Source organism: Oncorhynchus nerka, linkage group LG6 (genome assembly GCF_034236695.1).
Source record: "Oncorhynchus nerka isolate Pitt River linkage group LG6, Oner_Uvic_2.0, whole genome shotgun sequence".
In the NCBI taxonomy this organism is placed as follows: domain Eukaryota; kingdom Metazoa; phylum Chordata; class Actinopteri; order Salmoniformes; family Salmonidae; genus Oncorhynchus; species Oncorhynchus nerka.
Window position 1 is genome coordinate 53,866,675 of NC_088401.1, and position 26,980 is coordinate 53,893,654.

At 44.7% G+C, this 26,980-nt stretch overlaps 1 protein-coding gene across 4 annotated transcripts in view; it reads right to left on the minus strand.

The window, feature by feature from the left end:
* Positions 1 to 7,892: 7,892 nt before the first annotated feature.
* The window catches only part of LOC115130637 (phospholipid-transporting ATPase 11C-like), a 68,993-nt gene continuing 49,905 nt past the window's right edge, over positions 7,893 to 26,980 (minus strand). Inside the window, exons 11-30 of one of the 4 annotated variants that reach the window (XM_029661970.2) lie at positions 26,555 to 26,705; positions 26,015 to 26,212; positions 24,556 to 24,726; positions 23,939 to 24,138; positions 23,732 to 23,803; positions 23,557 to 23,630; positions 23,351 to 23,454; positions 22,900 to 23,081; positions 22,197 to 22,463; positions 21,781 to 21,952; positions 21,431 to 21,533; positions 21,163 to 21,308; positions 20,141 to 20,200; positions 16,934 to 17,061; positions 16,573 to 16,774; positions 16,385 to 16,488; positions 16,073 to 16,229; positions 13,917 to 14,019; positions 11,244 to 11,275; positions 10,743 to 10,867 (exon numbers count right to left, since the gene is read on the minus strand). In XM_029661970.2, coding sequence (XP_029517830.1) covers positions 13,921 to 14,019; positions 16,073 to 16,229; positions 16,385 to 16,488; positions 16,573 to 16,774; positions 16,934 to 17,061; positions 20,141 to 20,200; positions 21,163 to 21,308; positions 21,431 to 21,533; positions 21,781 to 21,952; positions 22,197 to 22,463; positions 22,900 to 23,081; positions 23,351 to 23,454; positions 23,557 to 23,630; positions 23,732 to 23,803; positions 23,939 to 24,138; positions 24,556 to 24,726; positions 26,015 to 26,212; positions 26,555 to 26,705 — 2,590 coding nt within the window. In that variant the 3' untranslated portion in view covers positions 10,743 to 10,867; positions 11,244 to 11,275; positions 13,917 to 13,920. Of the gene's footprint in view, positions 10,868 to 11,243; positions 11,276 to 13,916; positions 14,020 to 16,072; positions 16,230 to 16,384; positions 16,489 to 16,572; positions 16,775 to 16,933; positions 17,062 to 20,140; positions 20,201 to 21,162; positions 21,309 to 21,430; positions 21,534 to 21,780; positions 21,953 to 22,196; positions 22,464 to 22,899; positions 23,082 to 23,350; positions 23,455 to 23,556; positions 23,631 to 23,731; positions 23,804 to 23,938; positions 24,139 to 24,555; positions 24,727 to 26,014; positions 26,213 to 26,554; positions 26,706 to 26,980 lie in introns of all 4 variants that reach the window. The other 3 variants (XM_029661973.2, XM_029661971.2, XM_029661974.2) reach the window with 3 other exon arrangements.

Consider the following 26,980-nt stretch of genomic DNA (forward strand, 5'->3'; position numbering starts at 1 on the left):
GTCGTATATAGTCATATATAATGCTCTGTGGTCGACTAGTTTATGCAACCGATCACTTGATTCACATACACTCAGTCTCCTTGTGAATAATACACAGTATTAGTAAATATGAATAGGATTTCATACACACAGAGAGATGCAGTATAAGGAGAGAGAGAGAGGAGTTGTGTAGGGAGAGTGAGAAAGAGAGATATGCAGGGTATAGAGAGAGAAAGAGGGGGGAGACCGTGTCGAGAGAGGGAGAGTGTCCTTTTCCACATCGATGTCGTCGGGGGTAACAGTGTCTGGCGGGGAGTCAGCGAGTGGAGGGGTAATGAGCTCTGCAGATCTCTGGCTTGAGTGTATCAGAGAGCTTGGAAAGGCCACATGTGGTACTCATAGGCAGTTTCTAAATAGTTCATGGGGGGTAGATAGTGGATGTACTCCTGGACACACTGCATCTCTTGTACAGCTGACGTCAACAATGTCTACTATGCAGCTTCACAACCAATGATTTTGTCATCCCTTAATGAGGCACAGCATATGACAGAAGATGCCATTTGTGACTAATTTAGAGGCAATCTAATGAGAAAAGGTGAAATATCCTTTTCAGGCTACCATTCCATATCGCTCCGGCAAAACGCCAACGCCCGCTCTTCTCCACGATGGGTCTGGATTTGCCCCCCTCCCCAAGGTCTTTTGGAACGAAAACACATTCTGAACGTTCTGATTGGTCCCTGAAAACGAAAGGTTGGGCCAGAGCAAGCCTACATGATGACGTTATCCACTTTGATTGGTTAGATTCGTTAGAGACGATCCAATCGCTGATTAATTTATTTTGTACAATGCCCCTCATTTTGACGTCACACAAATGAGTTCCAGGATGGCAGATTTAGACAATGTATGTCGCAATCGATAGAGCAGCGGAATTCAATTCAGGATGAGTCGTCAGGCAAGTAATATCCGGAAACCAGATACAGTGAATTCGGAAAGTATTCAGACCCCATGACTTTTTCTACCTTTTGTTAAGTTACAGCCTTATTCTAAAAATGATTAAAACATTATCATAATAATCCTCACACTACACACAATACCCCATAATGACAAAGCGAAAACAGGTTTTTAGAAATGTTTGAAAATGTATTAAATATAAAAAACAGAAACACCTTATTTAGAGACCCTTTGATATGAGACTCATAATTACAGTCAGGAGCATCCTGTTTCCATTGATCATCCTTGAGATGTTTCTACAACTTGATTGAACATGATTTGGAAAGGCACACACCTGTCTATACAGGTTCCTACAGTTGACAGTGCATGTCAGAGCAAAAACCAAGCCATGAGGTCGAAGGAATTGTCCGTAGAGCTCAGAGACAGGATTGTGTCGAGGCACAGATCTGGGGAAGGATACCAAAACATTTCTGCAGCATTGAAGGTCCCCAAGAACACAGTGGCCTCCATCATTCTTAAATGGAACAAGTTTGGAACCACCAAGACTCGTTCTAGAGCTGGCCGCCCGGCCAAACTGAGCAATCAGGGGAGAAGGGTCTTAGTCAGGGAGGTTACCAAGAACCCGTTGGTCACTCTGACAGAGCTCTAGAGTTCCTCTGTGGAGATGGGAGAACCTTCCAGAAGGACAACCATCTCTGCAGCACTCCACCAATCAGGCCTTTATGGTAGAGTGGCCAGACGGAAACCACACCTCAGTAAAAGAATGCACTGTATGATAATAGGCAACCAAAACAATTCTGAGAGACTTAACAGCACACACACTGCAGCCGCCTTGCCTGCTCCTTACTGTAGGCATTATACTACACAGAAGAGCCGCGGGAGAAAGCTTGTGCTGCAGGCAGGCTGGCTGCAGTGTTTTTAATATGCGTGCTAGTCTGTGATCCCAGGATGAGACTCCGCCACGGCTCCTCTCCAATCAGCACTCTGCACCACTCATCACATGGTGTAAACCACTCGGTCTCTGCCTGGCATGCTAAACAAGATGTCTGCACAACACACCCAGCATCCAAATCACGCCTTCTATTTTGCAGCCACACAGCTAGTAAATAAATATTCCCGCTGACTTGATTCATCAAAGCACCAAAGCCTAGTCAGGTGACTTCACTGAGTAGTGTTTGCTGCTTCAAAACGCAAATAACCTGTGTTTGTTCTGCCCTGGCCCAGAAAATGATATTCCCCATTAAGCATAAGTGGGTCCTGAGACAGATTCCCAGACAGCTGGACAGATTAAAGGCTCAGGGTAAAGCAGGGCTGGCCAGGCTGTGGCCAGGCATCCGGTCCCTCCTGATGACATACTGTAGTGGTTGATCTGTGATAGTCCTGTGTCATTTGCTGAGAATTAGCCAACCTGCAGTAGCTGGCACAACTTTCTTGTAGTAGTCCAACAAGATTCTGGTTATTTTCCTCCCTTTATTCCCGTGCTCATTTACTCAAGAACTTCTCCCAAAATAGATGATCATCAACAGAATTTAAATAGTTGTTCTCCGCAAAGAGATTGAGTCATTTAGACGTGAATGGGACACGTTCAGGTTTACACAAGCCGCACACACACACACACATTTTTTACAAGGGCCATGACTGTTTTGAAGTCAGCAGATATTTCTTTAACCATCCAGGGCTTTCAGCGTTAAGGGGATTATATTGGAAGGCTATTGAGGGAAAGTGTTGTCGGAAATGACTCACACGACCATCTGGGATCATGTGAACGTGATGTGTCTGATTTATCATCTAGGTTTCAAGCTGCTCTTTTTTTGCCCTAGTATCAATATGCAGCAAAGCTAATGTGGATGGAAATGAAATTTAATTTTGTGATTTTCTGTTGTGAACTTGGACAGATCTATTTTTATAGCTCAACATCTGCACAGACATTGCTTACTTTTTATTGCTTACCAATTGGAGTCTGTTTATCACGTGCCGACAGGTATCGTTGAAGAGGTGTGTTATGGCGTCGCTATGGACCGCAGTCTCTCAGCCTAGAGATCATATTACTTACTGTGAAGGTTCAGGATTAACTGCAGGAAGCATTCTGGGGCTTTAAAATGACACATTTTTTTCGCACAACCCATAGAAAACCCCGTATGCCTCGTTTCTTCACACACGCACACAGAGAAGTAAATGATAGACAGGTTCAAATACAACCAGGTGGAGGGAAGTGAAGATTTAAACTTACAGGTAACTGATCAGTTGTGTGTGTGTCTGTGTGTGAGAGTGAGACTGTCTGTCTGCAGGTTTTTCCTTCGTCAGATAAACGTACTGCAGTGCCTCCAGCAAACTCCACCTGGTTAAAATAGAACCTCCGGAGGATGGCCTTTCCCCCCCAATGTCCCCATTACCTTCACACACAGCCAACACTCCCACGAGGGACAACACCTTCACACAGGGACAACACCACCACTACACAGGGACACCGCCACCACTACACAGGGAAAGTACAGGGACAGGGACAACCCCGCTTCCCAGGGGATGTACAGGGACAGGGACAACCCCCCTTCCCAGGGGAAGTACGTGGACAAGGACAACCCCGCTTCCCAGGGGATGTACAGGGACAGGGACAACCCCCCTTCCCAGGGGATGTACAGGGACAAGGACAACCCCCCTTCCCAGCGGAAGTACGTGGACAAGGACAACCCCCGGCTTCAAGGGATGTACAGGGACAAGGACAACCCCCCTTCAAGGGATGTACAGGGACAAGGACAACCCCCCTTCCCAGGGGATGTACAGGGACAAGGACAACCCCCCTTCAAGGGATGTACAGGGACAAGGACAACCCCCCTTCAAGGGATGTACAGGGACAAGGACAACCCCCCTTCAAGGGATGTACAGGGACAAGGACAACCCCCCTTCAAGGGATGTACAGGGACAAGGACAACCCCCTTCAAGGGATGTACAGGGACAAGGACAACCCCCTTCAAGGGATGTACAGGGACAAGGACAACCCCCTTCAAGGGATGTACAGGGACAAGGACAACCCCCCTTCAAGGGATGTACAGGGACAAGGACAACCCCCTTCAAGGGATGTACAGGGACAAGGACAACCCCCTTCAAGGGATGTACAGGGACAAGGACAACCCCTTCCCAGCGGATGTACAGGGACAAGGACAACCCCCTTCAAGGGATGTACAGGGACAAAGACAAACCCCCTTCAAGGGATGTACAGGGACAAGGACAACCCCCCTTCAAGGGATGTACAGGGACAAGGACAACCCCTTCCCAGGGGATGTACAGGGACAAGGACAACCCCCTTCAAGGGATGTACAGGGACAAGGACAACCCCTTCCCAGGGGATGTACAGGGACAAGGACAACCCCCTTCAAGGGATGTACAGGGACAAGGACAACCCCCTTCAAGGGATGTACAGGGACAAGGACAACCCCCTTCAAGGGATGTACAGGGACAAGGACAACCCCTTCAAGGGATGTACAGGGACAAGGACAACCCCCTTCCCAGCGGATGTACAGGGACAAGGACAACCCCCCTTCCCAGCGGATGTACAGGGACAAGGACAACCCCCCTTCAAGGGATGTACAGGGACAAGGACAACCCCCCTTCAAGGGATGTACAGGGACAAGGACAACCCCCCTTCCCAGGGGATGTACAGGGAAACCGGTCAGTAAACAAGCTAGCAGGGCTCCACAACAAAGCAGTGCCAAAGAGGGTTTACCAACACAATCCTACTAGTCCTCTACAGAGTAGAGAATCAGGTTTACATCAGCTACAAATCACCACCATCCAGGAGCAGTACCCAGACTGAGTCCAACAAACTGTCACTACATATCCAAAGAAAATAGCCCTTTCCTCCTCATGTACTTGATTCCAATAGAAACTAAAGGATAGAGGAGAATGGTGTAAAAGACATGGGCACTGTTTATCACCTTGTCTGTCTTCTGTAGCGTCTGGGCCATGACAGGGATGCAGTGGCACTCGTTTTCATTATTTCATTGTCCAATCTGTCCATCTGGCTGCCCTTACAGGATTCATCCCCTAATAGAGGAATGTATAGTTTATGACTAGACTTCAAAAAGCTGCGAGTAACCATACAGAACTCTACCTTGATAGTTTCCCTAATCAACTCAGTCACACAATAAATCTATTTTGTGTTACATTTCACTGACGGAACGGTTTGTTTGGCATTTCTCCAAACACACCAAGATGTGGAGTGTACTTAAAAATATCTCCTCTACGTATGATCGCTATGGATGAAAACTATCCCCCCAGGGTTTAAAAATAGCACATTAATCCCTGCATGGCTACATAGGGTCCCACTGCTGGATGCAGCAGAAACCATCCAATCAATAACACACAATATAGACCTTAAACTGCCACTATGCTTTAAATAGTTTCTATTGTGACACCGTTATGTTTCCATATACCACACTTAACATTGCATTATATGTCTCCATATACCATGATATGTATGCCAGTGAGAAGGGGGGGGGGGGGGTGTAAGGGCAGTACAGGAGAGGTACTCACGCTGCAGTGTGTTCTCCAGCTGAGAGCCAGCCTGCAGAAGACTATGGTAGCAATCCATTTCTCTCTCTGGCTTCTGCTCCTGTTCAGTCTCCACCTGCAGTGAAACTGGGCCCATTCCCTTGCCCCCCCACAGGGCTGGACTGGCCTAGTAGGCCTGGTGGTGGATAACAGCTGCTGTCAAGGCCTCACATCCTCCTGACTATCCTACGGTCCTCTCCGCAGTCCAACTCCACTTCCAGGTGGAGGTAGAGAGGAAGCTTCAGCCCACTTGTCCCTGGAGGTCTAGGGATCTAGTTCGGATGCTCCCTGGGGCTGGCTCGGGAATCCTGAGTCACCTTGAGCCGCATCGAGCGCATCCACACAGAGGAAGAAGTGGGGAAGTCCACACAGAAAAATATATGGTAGGTTTTCTGGCTACTGTGTACAAGGCAGAGTCCTGCTGCAATGAAGCACTTCTCCCTCATATATATATATATATATATATACACAGAGAGAGAGAGAGACAGAGAGACAGAGAGAGAGGGAGAGGGAGAGAGAATACACACTCACATGCAGAGTCCAGAGGGGGAGTGCCTTGTTCTAAACTGCAGCCGCCAACCCGTAGTGAAATCCAGTCTGCCTCGTCAAAATAAACACTGCCCCATCCGTATGGCCACTGGGGTTTCTCGCCCGCTCTCTCTCGCTCTGTGTGCCCTCCCCTTATCCCTCTCCGTCTGGGTTTTAGTGCGTCAGCTCTGCCGCTGCTGAGGCACAGTGGCTCCAGTCCTGACACACTGCCAACTCCCTCCCAAGTTTCTCGCTCGCTTAAGACTCCTCCTTTCTGTTTTCCTCATCTTAGTGGCCATTAGATTCCTGTAGCAGATTGTGGGCTGATGCCGCACAGCACTGAATAGCTGACCTAATGCATACAGTATCATGCTGGGCTATCGGACACTAGAGTCGTTCCATGTCATTTCAGCAAGCCATGACACCCACCATCCCAGATTATTCTGAAATGGTCTTCTATGGTTAGAAACATTAGCATTTCTGCAACATTAGTTTGTTCAAATATAATTTGATCTCTGAAACATCAAGGTAATTGATTGTAACCAAATTGGCCATTTTAAATGTAATGGACTAATTTATTTAATAAATATAGTACCTTACATCCGATTTGGACTGAACTTTTTTCTAACAATGAGTAAGACAGTAGTATGGAGCTGCGGTTCAGAGAATTGTTTCTTCATCCCATGTAATGTATTCTCCGTGACGTTTTTTTCTCCCCACTGTTCAGAGAAATTAGTCATTGCTTTTAGGTTAATGTCCCATCCTACATCCTGATCATACCAGGTTCTGACCACTAGATGGTGCTGTTCGTGCTATTAAGTGATACATTTTAAGAATCTCCCTCAACGTTACAGTGAGGGGGGGGAAGTATTTGATCCCCTGCTGATTTTGTACGTTTACCCAATGACAAAGAAATGATCCGTCTATAATTTTAATGGTAGAATAACAAAAAAAAATACAGAAAAACGCATGTCAAAAATGTTATAAATTGATTTGCATTTTAATGACGGAAATAAGTATTTGACCCCTCTACAAAACATGATTTAGTACTTTGTGATCGCCAACAAGGGTTCTGCCACAGAGGTCAGACGTTTCTTGTAGTTGGCCAGCAAGTTTGCACACATTTTGTACAGGCATGTATAAATGCTTTCTTGAGCAGGGGGACCTTGCGGCCATTGCAGGATTTCAGATGCAATAGATTAGCTTAATTTATCATAGATCAAATAATGCTGTATTTCAACAAAATAATGTTGCAGGAATGCTAATCTTATCTGTATCTAACAAACAATTTCAGAGCAATCTGAGATGACGGATGTCAAATTCTCTCGTGCTTTTTGAGTTGGAACCTGATACCTTCTGATGCACACACAGAACCATGCGCTACACGTCAATCGAGGCATAGTAAACAGCTAATTTTTCTCCCTTGCTCTAAGCCAACAAATTGTTCTGCCCATGCAAGTGCACACATTCAAACAAAAGACACAGGAACATGAACAGGGGTCATTGTGCACATAATGCCAGCGCTTCACTCATCCCTACATCTCCCCTCAACCGACCAGGACTCAGGCACACATTGTACACAGATCCACAGAGGGAGAACAGTACACGCAATTATACAAACAAAACTCAGAGTAGGTTTCTCACAGAGGATGTGCTGTGGTGGCAGGTTGAGTGGCGGGGTGCTGTTGGCGGTGGTCTGAACTCTACCGTGGGGCTCTAGCCTTCAGCCGCAGCACGGTTGTTCCAGTTAAGCCTCATCTACCTCATTACCACAGAGTATCTGCTTAGTCAGGTCTGTGGGGGGGGGTGCATGGCCAATCTTCGTATGCTTGCTGATACACAAGATGACTAACTTACCACAAATTCATTAATAAAAACAGAACAAGTTTTCAAAACAGTGTTTTATTGCAGAAAAACTGTTGACCATACATACTGGTCTTAAAGTGGTACATTCAGATCGGAGGTTCAGAGTGCCAAGGCTGGAGACTGAGGGGCCAGATGGGAAGTGCCCATTTTGTGCCCGTCTGAACCTAAGGCACCCCACCACAGCAGTCACCCGCGGACAGGGTCATTCTCCACACTCACCCAGCCTCTCGTGCTTTTTTTTGGACGTTTTGATTATTCTTACAAAAAAAGTGTCTGGAAAAAGGTTGCATTTAAAATACAATCAATTTTTTTTTAGGTATTTTGTCAGGCAAAACATGAGTATCCAATACTTTTTAAAAAGCATTTTAAAATAGCATCTCTGATGTAATGTTAAAGGTTTGTTTTTGTTTTTTAAAACATACAGAAAGTCCTCCACCTACCCGTTGACCTAGGACATAGAGCCCAGGTAGGTGAAAGTTCAACGGAATCTTCACGTTACTTTAAGCACAGTCCATACTCCTCATAGCTTTAGTGTTTCAAAAGGAAACGTTACAAAGAGTTCCCCGTATTACAACCCTCTGGAAACTCTAGACCCTTGAAGTCAAGGTAAATATCATTTTCTCCTCCACAAGATGGTACAGTATGTGATACAGGCAGGTAAACCCACTGTTCCTAAGCTGTCATTGAAAATAAGAATTTGTTCTTAACCGACTTGCCTAGTTAAATCAAGGTCAAAATAAAAAAAGATGAGGTTGATGGAAGTACGGTAAATCACATTTGGCATGGGAGCCATGTCTTGAATCCTGCCACATGCTCAGTATGTTACAGGTCATGTACAGCCCTCATGTAGCTATTACAGTATCTCCAACCACTAAGGAGCTGGAATGGAGCCCATCTGGACTAAGGATACTCAGCTTAGGAACTACAACCATCAGTGATGCTAATCATCATATGAGGAGATATTGCAATAGCTACATGAGGGCTGTACACGACCTATTATGGCATTTTGTAAGAGACTAAAGAGGTGCCAACAGGGCACCTACTCCCAGGCATATCCCTCTGTGGCAGACATAGAAGAAGCTCCATTCCTATCCTGGCTATGACTGAACTGATCTAACCGGTGCTCTGTGATCTGACCTGCGACCAGACCGGTGGAGGGAGAGGATATAGTAGAGGTGTAAGGTAGGATATACCTGCAGGGTGTGTGTGTGTGTGTGTGTGAGAGAGAGATACAGATGATATGGGTTAGCACTGGGCACACATCTGTGGTCTGAAATAACAAAGGCATACTGAAGAAGCACAAAGCTGATCATTCGCTACAACAAAAAAGATTCATGTAATAAAAATATACAATTTGTGAGTAAAAATTGCACGGAACAATAAATATTTCACATGTTCCAAAACATCTTCCCATATAGTGTCTAAAAGTGATGAAAATCATGGCATGTAGAAATGGAATGTCTGAAGCACTAACACTAGAAGTCAGAACCATCTTTCTGTAAGAAACCCATCTCAGACATCGTAAATGGAGATCCAGGAACATCTATGGTAGCAGGTGGGTAGAAAGCCTCAGTGGCATTACCTATGGTGACAAGAAAGAGGAAGTCTGAAGTTGGGATCTTTACCCACCAACATCAGCCCACCTTTGACAAACAACACTAACTGGTAATGGGACATGTATCACTAATTTGAGGCTTTTAGTGCATGTGTGTGTGTGTGTGTGTGTGCGCGCTCCACAGAACTCCTGAAGTCCTTTAGAGGACAGGTCATGACAACCACATGCTAAATGTACAAGGTAGATCCAGGTATTCTGGTTAAACGGGTCTCAATGTAACACACACAAGTTGCTTTGAGGCCATGATTCCCATCCAGTACAATTGTGCTGCTGGGCACACACACACACACACACAACACTCTCAGCAACATAGTTTGCAATCATTTGGATGGCGCTGGGCATGACACTTGCATCTCCCCAGCTCAGACACATTTTTGGCATCAAGCTTTAGATATTCAAACAGGTTAAGCGATATACAGCACATATATTAATTTTCAATACATTTGGGATTTTCTTAAACGATCACCGGCCTTAAGGTGGGAAGATTCAAGTCATGCTACAAACACCGAACCAGGTAGAAATGTTTGCAAGCACAACTCATTACCAGTCATTTCCATTCACCACACTCTTTGGGGAGATGGGAAAATAGAGACTTAACCCAGCAGGGGGTTGTGCTCTAAACACAGTATTCAAGGACATTTTGAAGATCTCCAGTAACCCGTGTTCAGTGCAGTCTGCACTGAGTGAATATGCTCTCTTTGTGTTGGACTTGGACTGGATTGGAATCATGCAACTTATAAACTATGATTTGGATCTGGAGCAGTGGAATTTTTGTTTCAGAAAGTGAGTGAGATTTGCTTAAAAAAATAAAACACAAACCTTGCAGAAATATATAAATAACAAGTGGAATGTGGCATTCATGAGGCCTACTTAGTTTCATGCAGATGAATCATTCTGGGACAGTGGTGTGGCTGCATGTTAGAGCACAGCCGACCGTAGAAGTACTTCTGACAGGGCAGCCATGTACGCATCCCTCCCCCCCGCCCGCAATCGTAGTATTCATAGGAAAGAAAAATAAACTCCGGAAACTCACAGTCCAGTTAAAACGTGGTAAAAATGGCCTGTGCTGCATGGGCCAGTGGTGCAGCAATCTGCACTGCAGACATGCAGAGGGAAACAGGAAGAGGAAGGACGGAGGGAGCAGGGGAACAGAGGTACTCAAAAACACTGCTGGAGTCATCCCTGGGTCTTTTATAATTTCTATTACGTTGTTTTCTTTGAGTCGTTTTCCCATTTTCTTTTTAGATCAGGCAAAAGTTCAGGCAGCCAGAGTGCCATGGCCTCCAGAAAGACGCTGGCCGCAGGGTAGTTGATCCTCCTTTGTGCCCTTTACTCCCGCTCCTTCAGGTGCTTGTAGGACAAGGGCGTGACGGCAGCGATCTGGAGAGGACATACAAAACACACACACACAGAAGTCAGTCCACCGCTATAAACAGAAAGCTGCTCCTGCCAATTGCCAACCACTGGATGGTGGCAAGACCCAGCCACACCATGACACCGACAGCATTAAAAGAAAAGGATAGGATAGGATGCCCCCCCCCGGGTAGAATTGTTGACAACATACCCCCAGACAACATTGATTGGACACACCTCCCCTGAAAACAGAGATCAGCTGGAATCTATCATTAAATGTCGTTTGCTCCGATTGAACGTGATCATCAACCAAGATTCTGGTGAAGTGAGGGGAACCCAAGACACCCATGACCATGAGCAATAACCGAGGGGTTAGACATGCGAGATTAGCCCCTTGTTTTACCTGGATGTCTGTAGGAGTCCGTCCTCTGAAGGCTGGGAAGAACAGATAAACAGGTTAAATGAAGATGAGGGATGGGAGCGTAAAGCCTGGTGTTAACACTTCACTGCCATTCCAATAAATGGAACCCAACCCCTCAGATGACGGTCAGTTCGTTGAGGTAGTAAGCTCAACATTTAATATACCTGGCAAAGCAATGGCATAACACATGCAGTCAGCTAAGCTCGATAGTCGCCACTTAAAATGAAGTACTTGCAAATGAAAAAACACGAGGCGCCAGTGACACACAAGCATGTTATTGCATGTAAAAAAATATAAAATACAACCACCACATAAATGACAACGCCATGAGGGGAGAAATAAAAATGGCAGATGACGAGGTCTGCAATGTTTAATTACATATATGGAGCCGAAACAAAAAACAAAAACAGACTTACTCCCATTCACCCTTTTAACATGCACACAAACTGATGACACAGACGAATCCCCATCCACGGGAGACTTGATACTTTATTTCAAAAAGGTAACATGAAATCATTAAAAAGAGCACATGCAAGGACACAATGAGCAGTTCGTCTACTTGGAGGCTGAAAGGAGCATTCATCATTGTCCTGGCGACACCTTTAACATTCAGTCAGTTGAATGTTAATCTAAATCTTTTGAGTTAACTTTGTCCATAAGGACGTACAGCATGTACAGGTAACTGCAACAATTAAAAGGACACACCATAGTGTCTTCATAGGGCACTGGACCACTACGAGCCATCAGAACAGCTTCAATGTGCCTCGACACAGATCAGGGATGGGCAACTTTCATGGGGCGGGGGACACAAAAACATATCAACTCATCATGAGGGGTCGCGGTTGCTCGTGAGTCTGTGACCCCAAATCCATACACCCCCACTGTGAGCAACACATTTTAGTGAGAAATGTTAGCAGTTTTTAATCTTATTTCATAGTGAGACTGACGAACAAAATCAATGGGGTCCCCCCCAGCAGGTCATTCGACCATGATAACAAGTTTAGGTAGCTGGCCACAAAACCCATTTAGCAATCCCCCCCAAAAAATTGCTGACATGGGCTAACTGACTGACTAATCAGGGACTTACTGCTGATGCACAACCCGTTTTGAAATTGCACCTTGTGTATTCTAACTTGTTGAGACCCAGACACAGTTCCATCCCTGGCAATGAGTTCCAGACACTTTCAAATCTATTGGAGGGATGGGACACCCTTCTTCCATGAGAAATTCCATAATTTGAGCTTCTGTTGATGTTGGAAAACACTGGTCTCAGACGCCGCTCCTGAATCTTCCATAAGTGTTCAATTGGGTAGCGATATGGTGACAGACATGCTGAGCGATTATCTGAAATGTTGGTTCTTTTTTGGTTCTTTTTTAGTTTTCAAACTAATTGACTAATGTCAGTTAAATATGTTTTTTCCTGTGAGCTTAATGTCAAGATTTTTCCGTTTCTCTAGAGATTAATCATATCACACCCAAACTGTGCGACGTAGTAGGGAGTTGTAGTTTCCAACAAGCCAATATTCTAAATAGTTTAGAGCAGAAAATGTGATAATTAACTACAATGACCACAATCCATTGTGCCTACGTGTCCGGTCTGTGTTTATTTTATGCCTGCTACATCAGGTTGGGGGCGGCAGGTAGCCTAGTGGTTAGAGCGTTGGACTAGCCAAAAGGTTGCAAGATCAAATCCACGAGCTGACAAGGTAAAAATATGTGGTTCTGCCCCTGAATAAGGCAGTTAACCTACTGTTCCTAAGCCGTCATTGAAAATAACAATTTGTTCTTAACTGATTTGCGTCGTTAAATAAAGGTAAAATAAAAAATAAAATAGTGAGGGGCAGACATGGAGAGAAGAGACAGAAGAATGCTTGATTGAGGGGAACAGAGAGCAGTTGCTTTGCGAGGCATCTCTACCTGAAAATATATGATCCAAGTGTGATAGTTGGTATTCAGCAGTCATAAAAGTTTGCCTTATTTACTTTGAAGACCTACTAAAACAGTGATTTTGTCAGACAGCATAGCTCTTTAGAGATAAGATGACTTGGATAAAATATTTGTTGTAGTAGTTGTGGCAGTTACCTAAAGTCATGTGAATAAATGGTTGAAACTGTAAATGGCAGTCACTTTTTAAAAAAGGTAATCGCTCAGCACACAGTGTGTGTAAACCCCCTACGCTCCTTTGAGACCCATCTTTACAAGTCACAGATCTTTTCTGGCCATGGTAGCAAAAATAATGGATAACTGAATTGACCCTAATTAACTCAGGAACCACACCTGTGCGGAAGCTCCTGCTTTCATTATACTTTGTATCCCTCGTTTACTGAAGTGATTCCTTTATTTTGGCAGTTACCTGTATGTACACATATCACAAGCAAAATATGAAGCAGACATTATGACGAACACACTTTTCAGCCAACCAATAAGAGTTCACCACACAGGAAGTATGGGTTATGGTAAGTGATAGAGGGCTGAACCGAGTTCTTAAAAAAAGGATCCTCCTTCTTGAAGGCACAGAAAGCAGGATTTGGAGTAGAATACTGGATTGTGGTTACTGTTAAGGGGTAATGGGCCCCGGCAGATATAGGCTGCTAAAAGGTTTGTTTTGGGGGTTATCTGATTGGTTTATCTAGGCCACAGAGTTGGGGCTGGTACCTGTTCATAGGATAGTATTGGACTCGTCTGAAAAGGTTCGCATTAGCAGGGGCCTGGCTGAAGACTGGGTTTCCCCCTCGCCCGACTGAACCAACAGCTTCTTCTGGAAGGGTCAGGCAAGAGACACTAATGACACCTCGGTTCTGACAGAGACTTACAAGACAGCAAGTGGACATTGTAATGTCGTTTAACACACACATACTCTCCCTGGCGAATACGCTCTCCTCAACCCAATGTTTGTCAGGAGGGAACAGTCAATGTTTAGGAAGATCTTGTTGTTTAAGTGTTGTTAATCTTGATTCTATAAAGGCCAAACTAAGCTATTATTGGTACAGCCTTCCAAATATTTCTGACTTCAGACACGCATTTAGAGCAACACACACATCTCTGTAGTGGATGTGGTTGTGGCAGGGGGGGTTCAGGGTATGGGGTTGTCTGGGGCACACTGGCATGCAGGTTAACCTCATGTGTTGGCGTGCCGCATTCACCTGGACAGGCATGCAGAGACAGCAGGCACAGGGGCAACACAGGCAGCTAAGACACAATGACCGATGCACCCGGACATACCGAAGTAGACATAGCACCAACATGCCATGGTTTCAGCACCAAACCAAACACAACACTGGGTAAGTGAGAGAGAAGGCAGGGCATTGGGCAATGTCGTTAGAACCTTAAAAAAAAGCAGCCCCTTCAACATCACTATGTTCTAAAGTGGGAATCTCTAGAATGGGCAACAGTGTGAGGATCAGGCCTAACCTGTCAAGGGAGGGTGGATGCTGGATGTTATAGGACACCACCTGAGTCGTGTTAAAGGCAGGAAGAGGGATGGGGGAGAAATCTGGCAAGCAGGACAAGATCGATAGGAGGAGAGGAGAGAGGCAAAGAGCATAGAGAGAGACCTCAGTCACTCCAGGAGAAGCTGTGAGTGCTGGCGGTCTGCGACAGCATGAAGACAGTGGACGTTCCCGACGAAGGAAGTCGTTGCTTGATCTGCGGCAAAGCAGGCAGGATAGAAAGAGAGAAACAGAAGAGGCGATAAAAAGGGAGTGAGACAGAGGGAGAAAAAGACTAACAAAAGTATTAAAACAGAGCATTGAAGATAAGTGGGGCAAGAGGTTTGGCCTTTGCTGCCGAGGCCGTGGAACGTTCAACAACGTTCCTCATTGGTATCAGGTTAGACTCTTGCCGTTAGAAGTGTATTGGTATTGTGGGCTAAATGTAACTTTTCTTGGTCTGAATTAAATGAAATGTTAACTTATTTTACTTGCTAGCAGAAACAACCTACAAATAAGTGACATTTTATTACATGACTTTGAACCAATAAAAGATCACAGAAATTTCTGTCTGTTAATAAAGCCCTTTTGTGGAGAGAAATGTATTCTGATTAACTGGGCCTGGCTCTCAAGTGGGTGGGCCTGGCTCTCAAGTGGGTGGGCCTAAACCCTTCCATGCACACCCATGGCTGCACACCTGGCCAGTTATGGGATATCTATAGATTAGGGCATAATTAATTCATTTACATTTATTTCCTTATATGAACTGTAACTCAGCAGAAATCTTGAAATTGTTGCATGTAAAGTATATTTTTGCTCAGTATCGTTCATTGGTAAATGTAAATGTCAAACATTTACATATAAAATCGGCCATACAAAAAAGGATTTGTATGAGGATATGTCGGTTGAAAAATCTATTGAGTGATAATATCACATATAACTTGTGAAATGAATAACCAAATTATGAGTCATCACACCATTACTAATACTTTGAAGGAAAACTAATTTGCCTCTTGGTGAGTTAAGGGACACACTATACCAGGGGAGAAGGGGGAGAAATTAGAATATTCCTCTGATCTCCATCCATGACCACAACACAAATCAGACCGCTATGGAGGAGCTCTTTAATGTACGTTTAGAGCGATGGACTCCGGTCAAACATCCCCGAATCTTCAAGAAGACACAAATGGCTACTTGCAAGGACAAAAATGTAAATTATGAGACCGTTCTAATGCATAAACAGAAATATCTAAGCATCTGACACAAAGAAATGATGAAGGATATGAACACAGGAAAACTACTATGAAGTGTTTTGAAGAGTTGTTTTTCCCTTGAACATCAAAATGATACACAGATCGAGAACTAGATGTGCGTGTACCGTACCTGTCGAGAGTGGGGCCAGCGTGGCTTGCGGAGGACCAGCAGCAGGATCTCAGGCAGCAGGCTGAGCAGGATGAGGAGGATGATGACCAGCCAGGCCGACACAGAGCGCAGCATGTTAGCAAACACAAAGTAGAGACGCTGCTGCCGAAGGAAGGGCCTGACGGGAGGGAGAGCGTTAACAACATTCACACAGGTCAGTCCAAATTGAGCGGTCACCATCCACGGTTCAGGAGCACTACACAGCGAGCAGGCTTTTGCTCCAGCCCACCACTAACACTGATTGACGTATGTGTCAGATGATCCCGTCCTCACCATATGATCCCACCCCAGAAGAAGCTGAAGAACATGTAGAAGGCCAGCGAGCCCCAGATGACAAAGTGATTGATCCACGTCCAATGGCGCGTGTCCATAGCCAGCTAGAACCACAAACAGAAGAAAAGGTGGTATCACTGGTCTGAACATGTATTTCAATAACACTATTAAGTTCAAGTGTGCTTTACCTTTAGCGTGACGGTGAAGACGAGGACAGTAAAAACAATTGTTCCGTACGACCAATTCCCAAACACCTGGCCATTGTCCTGCAGGGCTGGGTTACTAAAGAGAAAGCGGACCCCAAAGAAGAACAGGAGGCCCTGGTAGACCCCAAGTAGGGTCCAGTACAGGAAGGGGCTCCAACGCAACATGGCATTCTTTGCTACGTCCCTAAGGAGAGAGAGAGAAAAGAGGGTAGGAAGGGAGGACCACAAAGAACACAAAGACGGAGGGTTGAAACCACTTGCTTGTGTCGTCATTATCACACTAGAAGCATAGTTAGTGCATTTTCTATGTAGGTGCAGAATGAAGTGTAGTTCCTGGACCTACCTGTAGAGGGTAGCATTGCTCATTAGGACCTCCATACAGATGTGCTGCTCCAAGAGGCTGTAGGCCAGGATAGGCATGGAGGTGAAACAGATGTTGTACATCGTCAGATAGGCTGCGTCGTAGAGGGGCTGGGGAGGACGGGGGAAGGACGGGGGTGGGGGGGTGGGATTGGGAACCCAGGGGTTAATTACACGGAGAGGAGAGCGCTCACTCTCGCATACACGCGTTGACAAACACACAACCACCACCTAACACAGGAAGAGGGCTCTACAGCGTCGAGCCTGTTGCCGTGTGGCTACATGGCAAAGCCATCCTTTGATATATGCACACAGATGCTCTTGAGAGAGCAGGTCTAAGCTGGGGGCATCTTTTAAACAGCAATACTTGGACCGAGTTTACATATCAGAAGTTCGCTGTGTATACTAAGAGATGTGCACCCTCTCCTGCGAGAGCTAAACATGTGCCAAAGGAATGAATACATTGCCTAAAATGGCGAAGACTTACTTGATGTAACCAAGGGATGTACTATGTAATGTACTAGTCATATTGTGTACATAACGTGCATGTAATATGAACGCCATATATACACACACACACCTCATTCAAGGGTTTCATGTAGTAACCAAAAATGTGTTAAAATTAAACAAATTTAAATATATTTTAGATTCTTCAACGTAGCCAGCCTTTTGCCTTCTCTCAACCAGCTTCACCTGGAATGCTTTTCCAACAGTCTTAAAAAGTGTTCCTACATAATTGTTGGCTGCTTTTCCTTCACTCTGCAGTCCAACTCATCCCAAACCATCTCAATTGGATTGAAATCGGGTGATTGTGGAGCCCAGGTCATCTGATGCAGCACTCCATCCCTCTTCTTCTTGGTCAAATAGCACTTACACAGCCAGGAGGTGTGTTGGAGCATTGTCATTTTGAAAAACAAATGATAGTCCTGCAACCCAGACGGGAATGGAGTATAGCTTCAGAATGCTGTGGTAGCCATGCTGGTTAAGTGTGCTTTGAATTCTAAATAAATCACAGAGAGTGTCACCAGCAAAGCACCATCACAACTCCTCCTCCATGCTTCACGGCAGAAACCACACATACAGAGATCATCCGTTCACCTACTCTGCATCTCACAAAGACACGGCGGTTAGAATCCAAAATCTCAAATTTGGACTCTTCAGACCAAAGGACAGATTTCCACCGGTCTAATGTCCATTGCACGTGTTTCTTGGCCCAAGCAAGTCTCTTCTTATTATTGGTGTCCTTCAGTAGTGGTTTCTTTGCAGCAATTCGACCACGAAGGCCTGATTCACACAGTCTCCTCTAAACAGTTGATGTTGAGCTGTGTCTTGCATTTATTTGGGCTGCAATTTGAGGCTGGTAACTCTAATGAACTTATCCTCTGCAGCAGAGGTCTTCCTTTCCTATGGTGGTCCTTATGAGAGCCAGTTTCATCATAGCGCTTGATGGTTTTTGTGACTGCACTTAAAAACTTTCAAAGTTCTTGAAATGTTCCATATTGACTGACCTTCATGTCTTAAAGTAATGGACTATCGTTTCTCTTTGCTTATTTGAGCTGTTCTTGCCATAATATGGACTTGGTCTTTTACCAAATAGGGCTATCTTCTGTATACCACCCCATACCTTGTCACAACACAACTGATTGGCTCAAACACATTAACCTCTTGAAGCTAGGGGGCACTATTTTTATGTTTGAAAAAATAACGTTCCCAAAGTAAATGGCCTATTTCTCAGGACCAGATGCTAGAATATGTAATTGACAGATTAGGATAGAAAACACTCTAAAGTTTCCAAAACTGTCAAAAATATTGTCTGTGAGTATAACAGAACTGATATTGCAGGCAAAACCCTGAGGAAAATCCAATCAGGAAGTGCCTCTTATGTTGAAACCCTTCTGTTCCTATGCATGCCTATCCTCCATTTAAAGGGATATCAACCAGATTCCCTTTTCTCTTGCTTCCCTAAGGTGTCAGTCTTTAGACAGTTCCAGGCGTTTATTTTGAAATATTAGCATGAAAGATCACATTGCTTAAGTGGATAGGTGGGGGATCTCAGAGTGAGTTTTTGCACTACAGAGTAAAGCCGCCATTGTTCCTCCCGCTGTTATTGAAAAACCTACACACTCGGTTGATATATTATTGAATATATATTTTAAAAACTATCTGAGGAATGAACGTTTGACATGTTTCTGTGGACATTATGAAGACCATTTGGAATTTCCGTCTGCGTTGTCGTGACCGCTCTTTCCTATGGATTTCTGAACATAACGCGACAAACAAATGGAGGTATTTTGGGTATAAAAATCATCTTTATGGAACAAAAGGAACATTTGTTGTGTAACTGGGAGTCTCGTGAGTGAAAACATCCGAAGATGAAAGGTAAATGGTTAATTTGATTGCTTTTCTGATTTTTGTGACCAAGCTTCCTGATGCTAAGTGTACATAATGCTATGCTAGGCTATCGATAAACTTACAAACGCTTGGATTGCTTTCGCTGTAAAGCATAATTTCAAAATCTGAGACAACAGGTGGATTAATAAACTGTGTTTTGCAATATTGCACTTGTGATTTCATGAATATAAATATGTTTTAGTAATATTATTTGACTGTTGCGCTATGCTATTCAGCGGTTGCTGACGAAAATGATCCCGCGACAGGGATGGGTAGCGTCAAGAAGTTTAAGGAAAGAAATTCCACAACCTAACAAGGCACACCTGTTAATTGAAATGCAATCCATGTGACTACCTCATGAAGCTGGTTGAGAGAATGCCAAGATTGTTCAAAGCTGTCATCAAGGCAAAGGGTGGCTACATTGAAGAATATCATGTTTAAAACTTTGGTTACTACAGGATTCCATATGTGTTATTTCATAGTTTTGATATCTTCACTATTATTCTATAATGTAGAAAATAGTACAAAATAAAGAAAAACCCTGGAGTAGGTGTCCAAGCTTTTGACTGGTACCACACACACACACATACATACATATACACATATATATATATACATATAAAAGACTGCAGCCACTCCAGGAGAGAGGGAATGTCAGGTCAACCAGAGGGAAAGAATATGGTTGTAGACTGGAGAAGGTGCTGGGATTCAATGGGATCCTCTGCTATTTCATGTTTAGAGCATCTTTGAATCTCAGAGAGGGGAGAGGGGCCTCAGCAGGACGCGGTGCAGTACTCACTTGCTGGGAAGATCCACAGAAAAACTGGTACAAGAACTGAGGTAAGATGAAGCAGAGGTTCTGTAAGCAAGTGAGAGGGGGAAAGGAGCCTGAGGTTAGACACATCAAAAAGTAACGGACGAGAAATGTCTGCGTCTCATCTAAATCACATGGGCTTGAGCAGTGTCCTTTATCAACATCAGAAAGATTTACTCTGTACATCTGTGGCTCTGTTGAGCTAACATTTTACAGTTGAAAGACAACTTTAGCACAGTTACAAACTTACTCTTTATTTTTTTTGAGTAGTACCATGGTGAAAATCGAAGCAAGAAAGACTGACGCGCCAACATTGTTTTAAATCCGCTCCAGTCAAATTACGCACACTCCACTCTGCTCACTATTCAGCTGAATTCAAGACAACATTTTAGAGGCTCCCCATCCATGATGGTGTAGAAAAATATTAGCATGTTTACGCCAATGTCCTGCAATTCTACACAGTTCTCCATGGAGCCGAGAGAAAATGTTGCCGTTTTAAAGCTACTATCCTGCAATTCGCCATGGCTAATTCTGTGTTATTTTGCTCAAAGATAATAACAAAATGAGTATTGCTAAATTCATTGTTTATGGAATTTTCAATTCACCCCAACTGTCTAGCTTTTATTTGGGTGATTTTTAGTTCTCAAAGATTGTATTATTCAAAAAATGTATAGTTCCATTATGTTTTCTACATACTTTATATCGGTTTTAAATGTTTCGCTTTGACGCAAAGCGTTTTTCCATCCAGAGAATGAACACTTTTTATTTTACACTCTTTGGATTTAGGCTTACCGAAAAGAAAAAAAATGGCAGAAAAAACCCTGCATATTACTCCCACAAAATCCTCATATCGAATGCTTTTTATTTTGGCAGCAACACAGAAGTAGGTTTTATAGCTCCAAACAATGACCGAACCTTGACCTCATCTGATGTGCCCAATACTCATGATCCTCAGTTAACATAAGCACAGTAAGTTACAGTGCCTACATTTCGGTGCTGCCCCCTACCTTGTAGAAGAAGTATTGCACCAGGTGGGCGATCCGAACGTAGTAGAGGTGCCCGTGTCCCAGTAACAGTTTCTTCAGGTGCTTCAGTTTAGGGATGGCATAGTCACTGTTCCTCACTGCCTGGCGACCCTCTTTACCTTTTATACCTGAGACACGGAAGACCAGGGAAATTACACACTTTTACATCTCGCCCAATTTCAATTTCAAACAAATTCAATATTAAAAACATTTCATCATTTGAATCTATAGCGATATCACAGCGTCTTACCGATGCCAATGTGTGCCTCCAGAATCATACTGACATCGTTGGCTCCATCTCCGATGGAGAGGGTGATGGGGCTGCCTTTGGAGTTCTTCACCATGTTCACAATCTATATAGGAACGAGAGAGTGGAAAGAGAGTGAGGGGGAAAAAAAGTTCATTAAATCCCACTTGGTTCTGCATTCGAAACAAGATGCCTAGATGCAAAACGTATTCAGACATTTGTAATATCATTACCAGGTGTAATGTGGGTAAATACAGATTTTTTTTGTAGTGAGGCCTGAACCTGGTTTACCTTTAACTACTGTAGCCATCTACAGTTAAATCTACCAGCAAGCGCCCATGACGTCACCTCACCTGGGCCTTCTGTAGGGGAGCCATACGGCAGCACAGAACAGTGGTACAGTTCTGACAGATTTGGAGGAAGAGACTCTTGTAGTGGCTGGAGTCAGGAGAGGAGTTGAACACTAAGGACAGAGTGGCTCCGTCTATGATGAAGCCGTAGTCCTGCTTAGCTGAAGTGCAGCTCCTGGGAGAAAAATAGAACGCAGAGCTTTCTTGTGACAAATCGAAACGAGAGCAAAACTATTTAATAGTTCCAAGACATAAAATTATAACAATTGGGAGCAAATTATGACAAATTATCATCAATTTACTACCAATGATTATCAATTTACTACTACTAATTTTATTGAACAATAGTAGTAACATTGTACTGTAAGTAACTCCAATGACCCTCCTTCAAAACCTCCAACCCGAGACTTAGCACTGACCTGGTGACCCTAGTCTTAACCGGTGGAGGGTCCTGCACTGCCCTCTTGTGGTAGTCTAACAGCACCTCATGCAGGCGCTCTTCTCTCCTCCTTCCGCCGTCCTCCAGGGTTCGCACCGTCAGTTCCAGCAGCTCTGTGTCCCTCTGGAATAGCCGACAGGCATAGCACGTGGACTTGGCCGTCTCCATCTTGTCCCCCGTAAGAACCCACACCTTCATGCCAGCCCGCTGCAGGGCCTCCATGGTCTCCGCTGCCTCCTCCTGCAACCTGGCGACAGAGGAGGAAGAGAAAGAGGGAGTGTGAATGATGAGTGGCAGTTTGCAGTGAAAAGATAAGAAAAGGGGTGCGTCAGAGAGAATGATCGATGGGGCGAGAGGGATGACTAATAAGTGAGACAGAAAGATGAGGCAGAGTGAGAGCCGGTGTGTGAGGCAGAGTGAGAGCCGGTGTGTGAGGCAGTCAGTGGATGCGTGTGTCTGACAAAATGACAGAATACATATTGAACAGAAAACAAATGCACATAACTCCCACCGCACCCACACTTTTACCTCTGCACATTAATGATTTGTTCGCCTCGAAAGAATGGCTGTGTCCAAAACAGCTCCTATTCCCCTATTCAGTGCACTTCTTGTGACCAAGGCCCATAGGGTGCCACCTGGGACACAGCCTGAGAGTTAACCCTGAGCTGACTGTGTCCACCCACCTGTCCTCCACGGCGGTAGCTCCGATCAGGCTCATCCCCGTCTCCACCTGGTTGTAGACAGCCATGAGTTTCTCCTCTCGGTCATCCAGGGCCAGCCTGGCTTCCCTCAGCCCTGCGTCTGCCTGGGCGTACTCTTCAGAACTCAGCAGCTTGTAGGCCACACACAGCGTCCGGTAGCCTTCCTGAGATATGGCACAAACGCACACGTCGTAACTTACCAGTCAACACGAGCAAACACTCTCGCTGTGCGTTTCATAAATGTGCGAAATCTAGACTTTCAATGTACCCGTTGCATCTGGAAAATAAACTAGGACGGTAAAACATTCATTTTAAAGCAATGTACACACAAACAAAAATGGTAGCCTTCCTGGGAGACCTTGGACAAATGCACAGACATACAAAGTCATTGTATAAACATGAAGTTAGTGAAGCGGATGGGGCAGAGACCCACCGTAGCGTTGCGCTCCACGTGCATGCGTATCCTGTCCACCTCCTCCTGCCTGACACGGGGGAAGATGGAGGAGTCGGCCCCCTTACAGAACAGCATGATGTCCCCTGAGCAACCAACACAGCCAGAACACGTCAGGACTGGGGTTACAAACAAAACTAGAAGCTAATAGAAGAAAAGCTGTCGGTTCATTTCAATCTCTGTCTCACCGCATTTGGATCGGACTATTACGCTCATACGCCTTCTCACGGGGTCAAAGTTCAACACATGAAGCAGCTCGTACCTGCAAGGGGAAATCAGATGGCCATGTCAATCAAAAGGAGAATGAATGATAAATCAAATCCGTTATTAACATTAATCAAAACTCATCACTTGTTGACTTACGTTTCAACATCTTTGTCTCTGTTCATCACTCTCATGTTCTTGCTCTCCATACCTAGGAATGTGAAACCATACCTATAGATGGCGACAAAGACAAGAAAGTGAGCCTCACTGATTACACAACACACTAATCAAACCAAATCAACATAAAAGTTCATTTGTGTGACGCATTGATTGATGAATAACAGTTGCACAGGCCCTGTCCCTTACTTCATGGCTCCCTTGACCAGTGCCACCTCGTCGGGTGAGGAGGCGATGAAGCCCCTGAGCTCTGCAGGGTGGACCATCTCTCCGTCCAGCCCCAGGACACCGTCCACCTGGTCCCCAACCCCGTCCTCCTGACCCGTAGACTCCTTGACCTGCACCGTGTGGCACAGACACAGAGCCCGCAGGAACAGCTCCTCCTCCTCCTGAAAACACACAGACGCATGTTACTTATTGAACTGTGTGCCATTTACCAGAGGTGCATTCATTAAGAACCAAATACAAAACTGGAGGAACTTCTCCAATAAGAAACTATTGTTTTTGTTGCAAAACATTTTTCTACAGTGTGCAATGAATGTTAGAATGAATACACCATTTGGTATGTACATTTATATGGCACAGTAACAGTTTACATTATTACACTACCTAACAACCTCTGTCTATGGGATGCAGAGTACAAACTAATGGCCGTTAATCACACTGGATCTGTCACAGGTTATGTTAGGTCACATGTGATGCTTGTTCTTCTGTCAGGTGACCTCTGTGATTTGATGCCCATATGTTGGCATGCCTGACTGGCACAGTGATGAGGGGGGAGGGCAGATAACTAGTCATTTACCCACCCTGCCAGCCTTCTGCTGCAGCATGCTCACGGGTCCATCTGTGACACAGAAGCCGTCCAGCTCGGTGCTCGAGTCATGGTTCTTGTACTGGAAGCCGTCGATGCAGCACTCGATGAACTCCATGCTGTTCTGGGTCAGAGTGCCCGTCTTGTCCGTGAACACATACTCCACCTAGAGGACACAATGGGAAACTGCAGGGTCAGACAAATACCCTTTTCACACAATCAAATATATTTATAAAGCCCTCTCCACATCAGCAGATGTCACAAAGTGCTTACACAGAAACCCAGCCCAAAATCCCAAACAGCAAGCAATGCAGGTTAGGAAATACTCTAGAAAGTCAGGAACCTAGGAAGAAACCAGGCTCTGAGGGATGGCCAGTCATCTTCTGGCTGTGCCGGGTAGAGATTATAAGAGTACGTGGCCATTAAGGCCAGAAGGCTCTTCTAGATATTCATAGATGACCAGCAGGTTCAAATAATATTCACAGTGGTTGTAGAGGGTGCAACAGGTCAGCGTCTCAGGAGTAAATGTCAGCTGACCTTTCATAGAGCCAGACTACAGAGCCAAACCAAGGCATCTACCATAGTTCCTGGAACCATGCTGGAGAGGACAATGTGAATAGAAAATATCTGTGCCAGCAAAGTACATTTCAGGTTCACACCTACAGTGAGAATCAGGGGTGTACTCATTAGTCCAAACAGTTACAAAACAAAAAGTTTATGTAACTAAAAATTGGGCTTCTATTGGGGAAAAAAATCATTTTGCAACAGAATTGGCGTAATGGACAGGCATGTGAGACTCTTCCAGGGTCGTAAAAAAAACAACAACACTTGGCGCAATTAACTGTGAACAATAAGAATGGGCAATTAATCCCTGAGAGTTACACCGCATAAATCTAGTTTACCAAGCGTCATCTTTAATTGAAGTAATCATCGGGCAAACCAACCATGACTGATCTGCAACACCCCTGTTTGAGACAGAGGTTGGAGTTGGGAAGGCACAGCCAATCAAGGCATATTATGACCAGTTAGACCATTTCATATTCTGACATTTGAGGAATGTTGTTCATGTGGGTTTAGGGTCATCACTCCACCAAAGACTGGGGCCGAGAGCAGAGAGGCCCTAGACCTCAAATAAACCTACAGCCTCGTTTGAATAATGAAATGTATCTCCCCTTACCCTCTTCCCTTTGAGGTAATCACTGATCTAACATGACTGGGTAACAGAGTTCCATTGCAGTATATAGCTAGCTTTTCACAAATCCAGTCATTTAAGATAAGTGAATACTTCAAGAAAAGGAGAAAGGAATGATGCATCAAAGTATTCAAACAGGGTGGATATCTGGCCAATTAGCTACAGCAATTTGGTGGGAATCTGCAATGAAAAGTAGCTCCTTTGGGAGAGTGCTTTTGGGTCTTATCAACGCTAAATTGGTTCCATATCTTTAAAGCCTAACCTGTCCTAGCTCCTCATTGAGGTCAGAGGTGTTGACCAGAGCCCCTTCCTGGATCTCGGGGTCGAAGAAGTCCTTGTCCCAGGAGATGAAGAAGGAGCCCAGGAACTTCTGCATCTCCACCGTCACGTACATGGACACAGGGATGATGAAGTTGAACAGCACCATGAACGACAGGAAGTCAGTAAACATATTCAGGTACTGGGGGTGAGAGGGAACAAAAGTGAAACGTGGTTAAAATACACAGATAAAACAGGAAGTCAGTAAACATATTTAGGTACTGGGGGAGAGAGGGGTGAACACAGGGAACAGTGTTAAAACATACTTCCACAAACTGAAGTGCCCTTGGAGAAAAAACACACTCGTATAATGCAGTGCAAGAAGCCATCGGTGTAATGTGACTCTGGGTCAATGAAATGTGCCTAAAAGGCTCACCATAAGGCATTAAGTTGCATTTGATACTGACTACAGTCAGCAGAGTGCATTATACGGTGCTAAACTGTATGTCTGTGTAAAATCTTTTTAGCTGAGTGAAGGCCTCACCAGGTTGGCATCTTTCTCCTTCTGCGTCTTCTGGTTGTACCAGGGCTCTTCCTGGCCTGGTTGGCTCTGCCACACGTACTTGAGCGTGGTGCACACCAGGGCCTTGCTCACCAGGATACACAGGTACACCAGCAGGAAGGCATTGATAGATCTGAAACATGAGTATTAACAACCCAACTCCCATTAGCAACACTGAATATACACATCCACTTTGTGAAACATCTACTCCCTATATATATTCCTCTGATAGCTGTGAGATTGGACACCGAATCAACCTTCTAACTGCCCCAGCTTCCTTCAATTGATCTTGTTCCAGTGTTGTGTTCAAGACCACCTAAAGCGAGACCAATTCAAGACCAAGGCCGGAGCAAATCAAGAGAAAAACGATTGAATCAGTATTTTTATTCGCTGATCTCCAGGGAGATA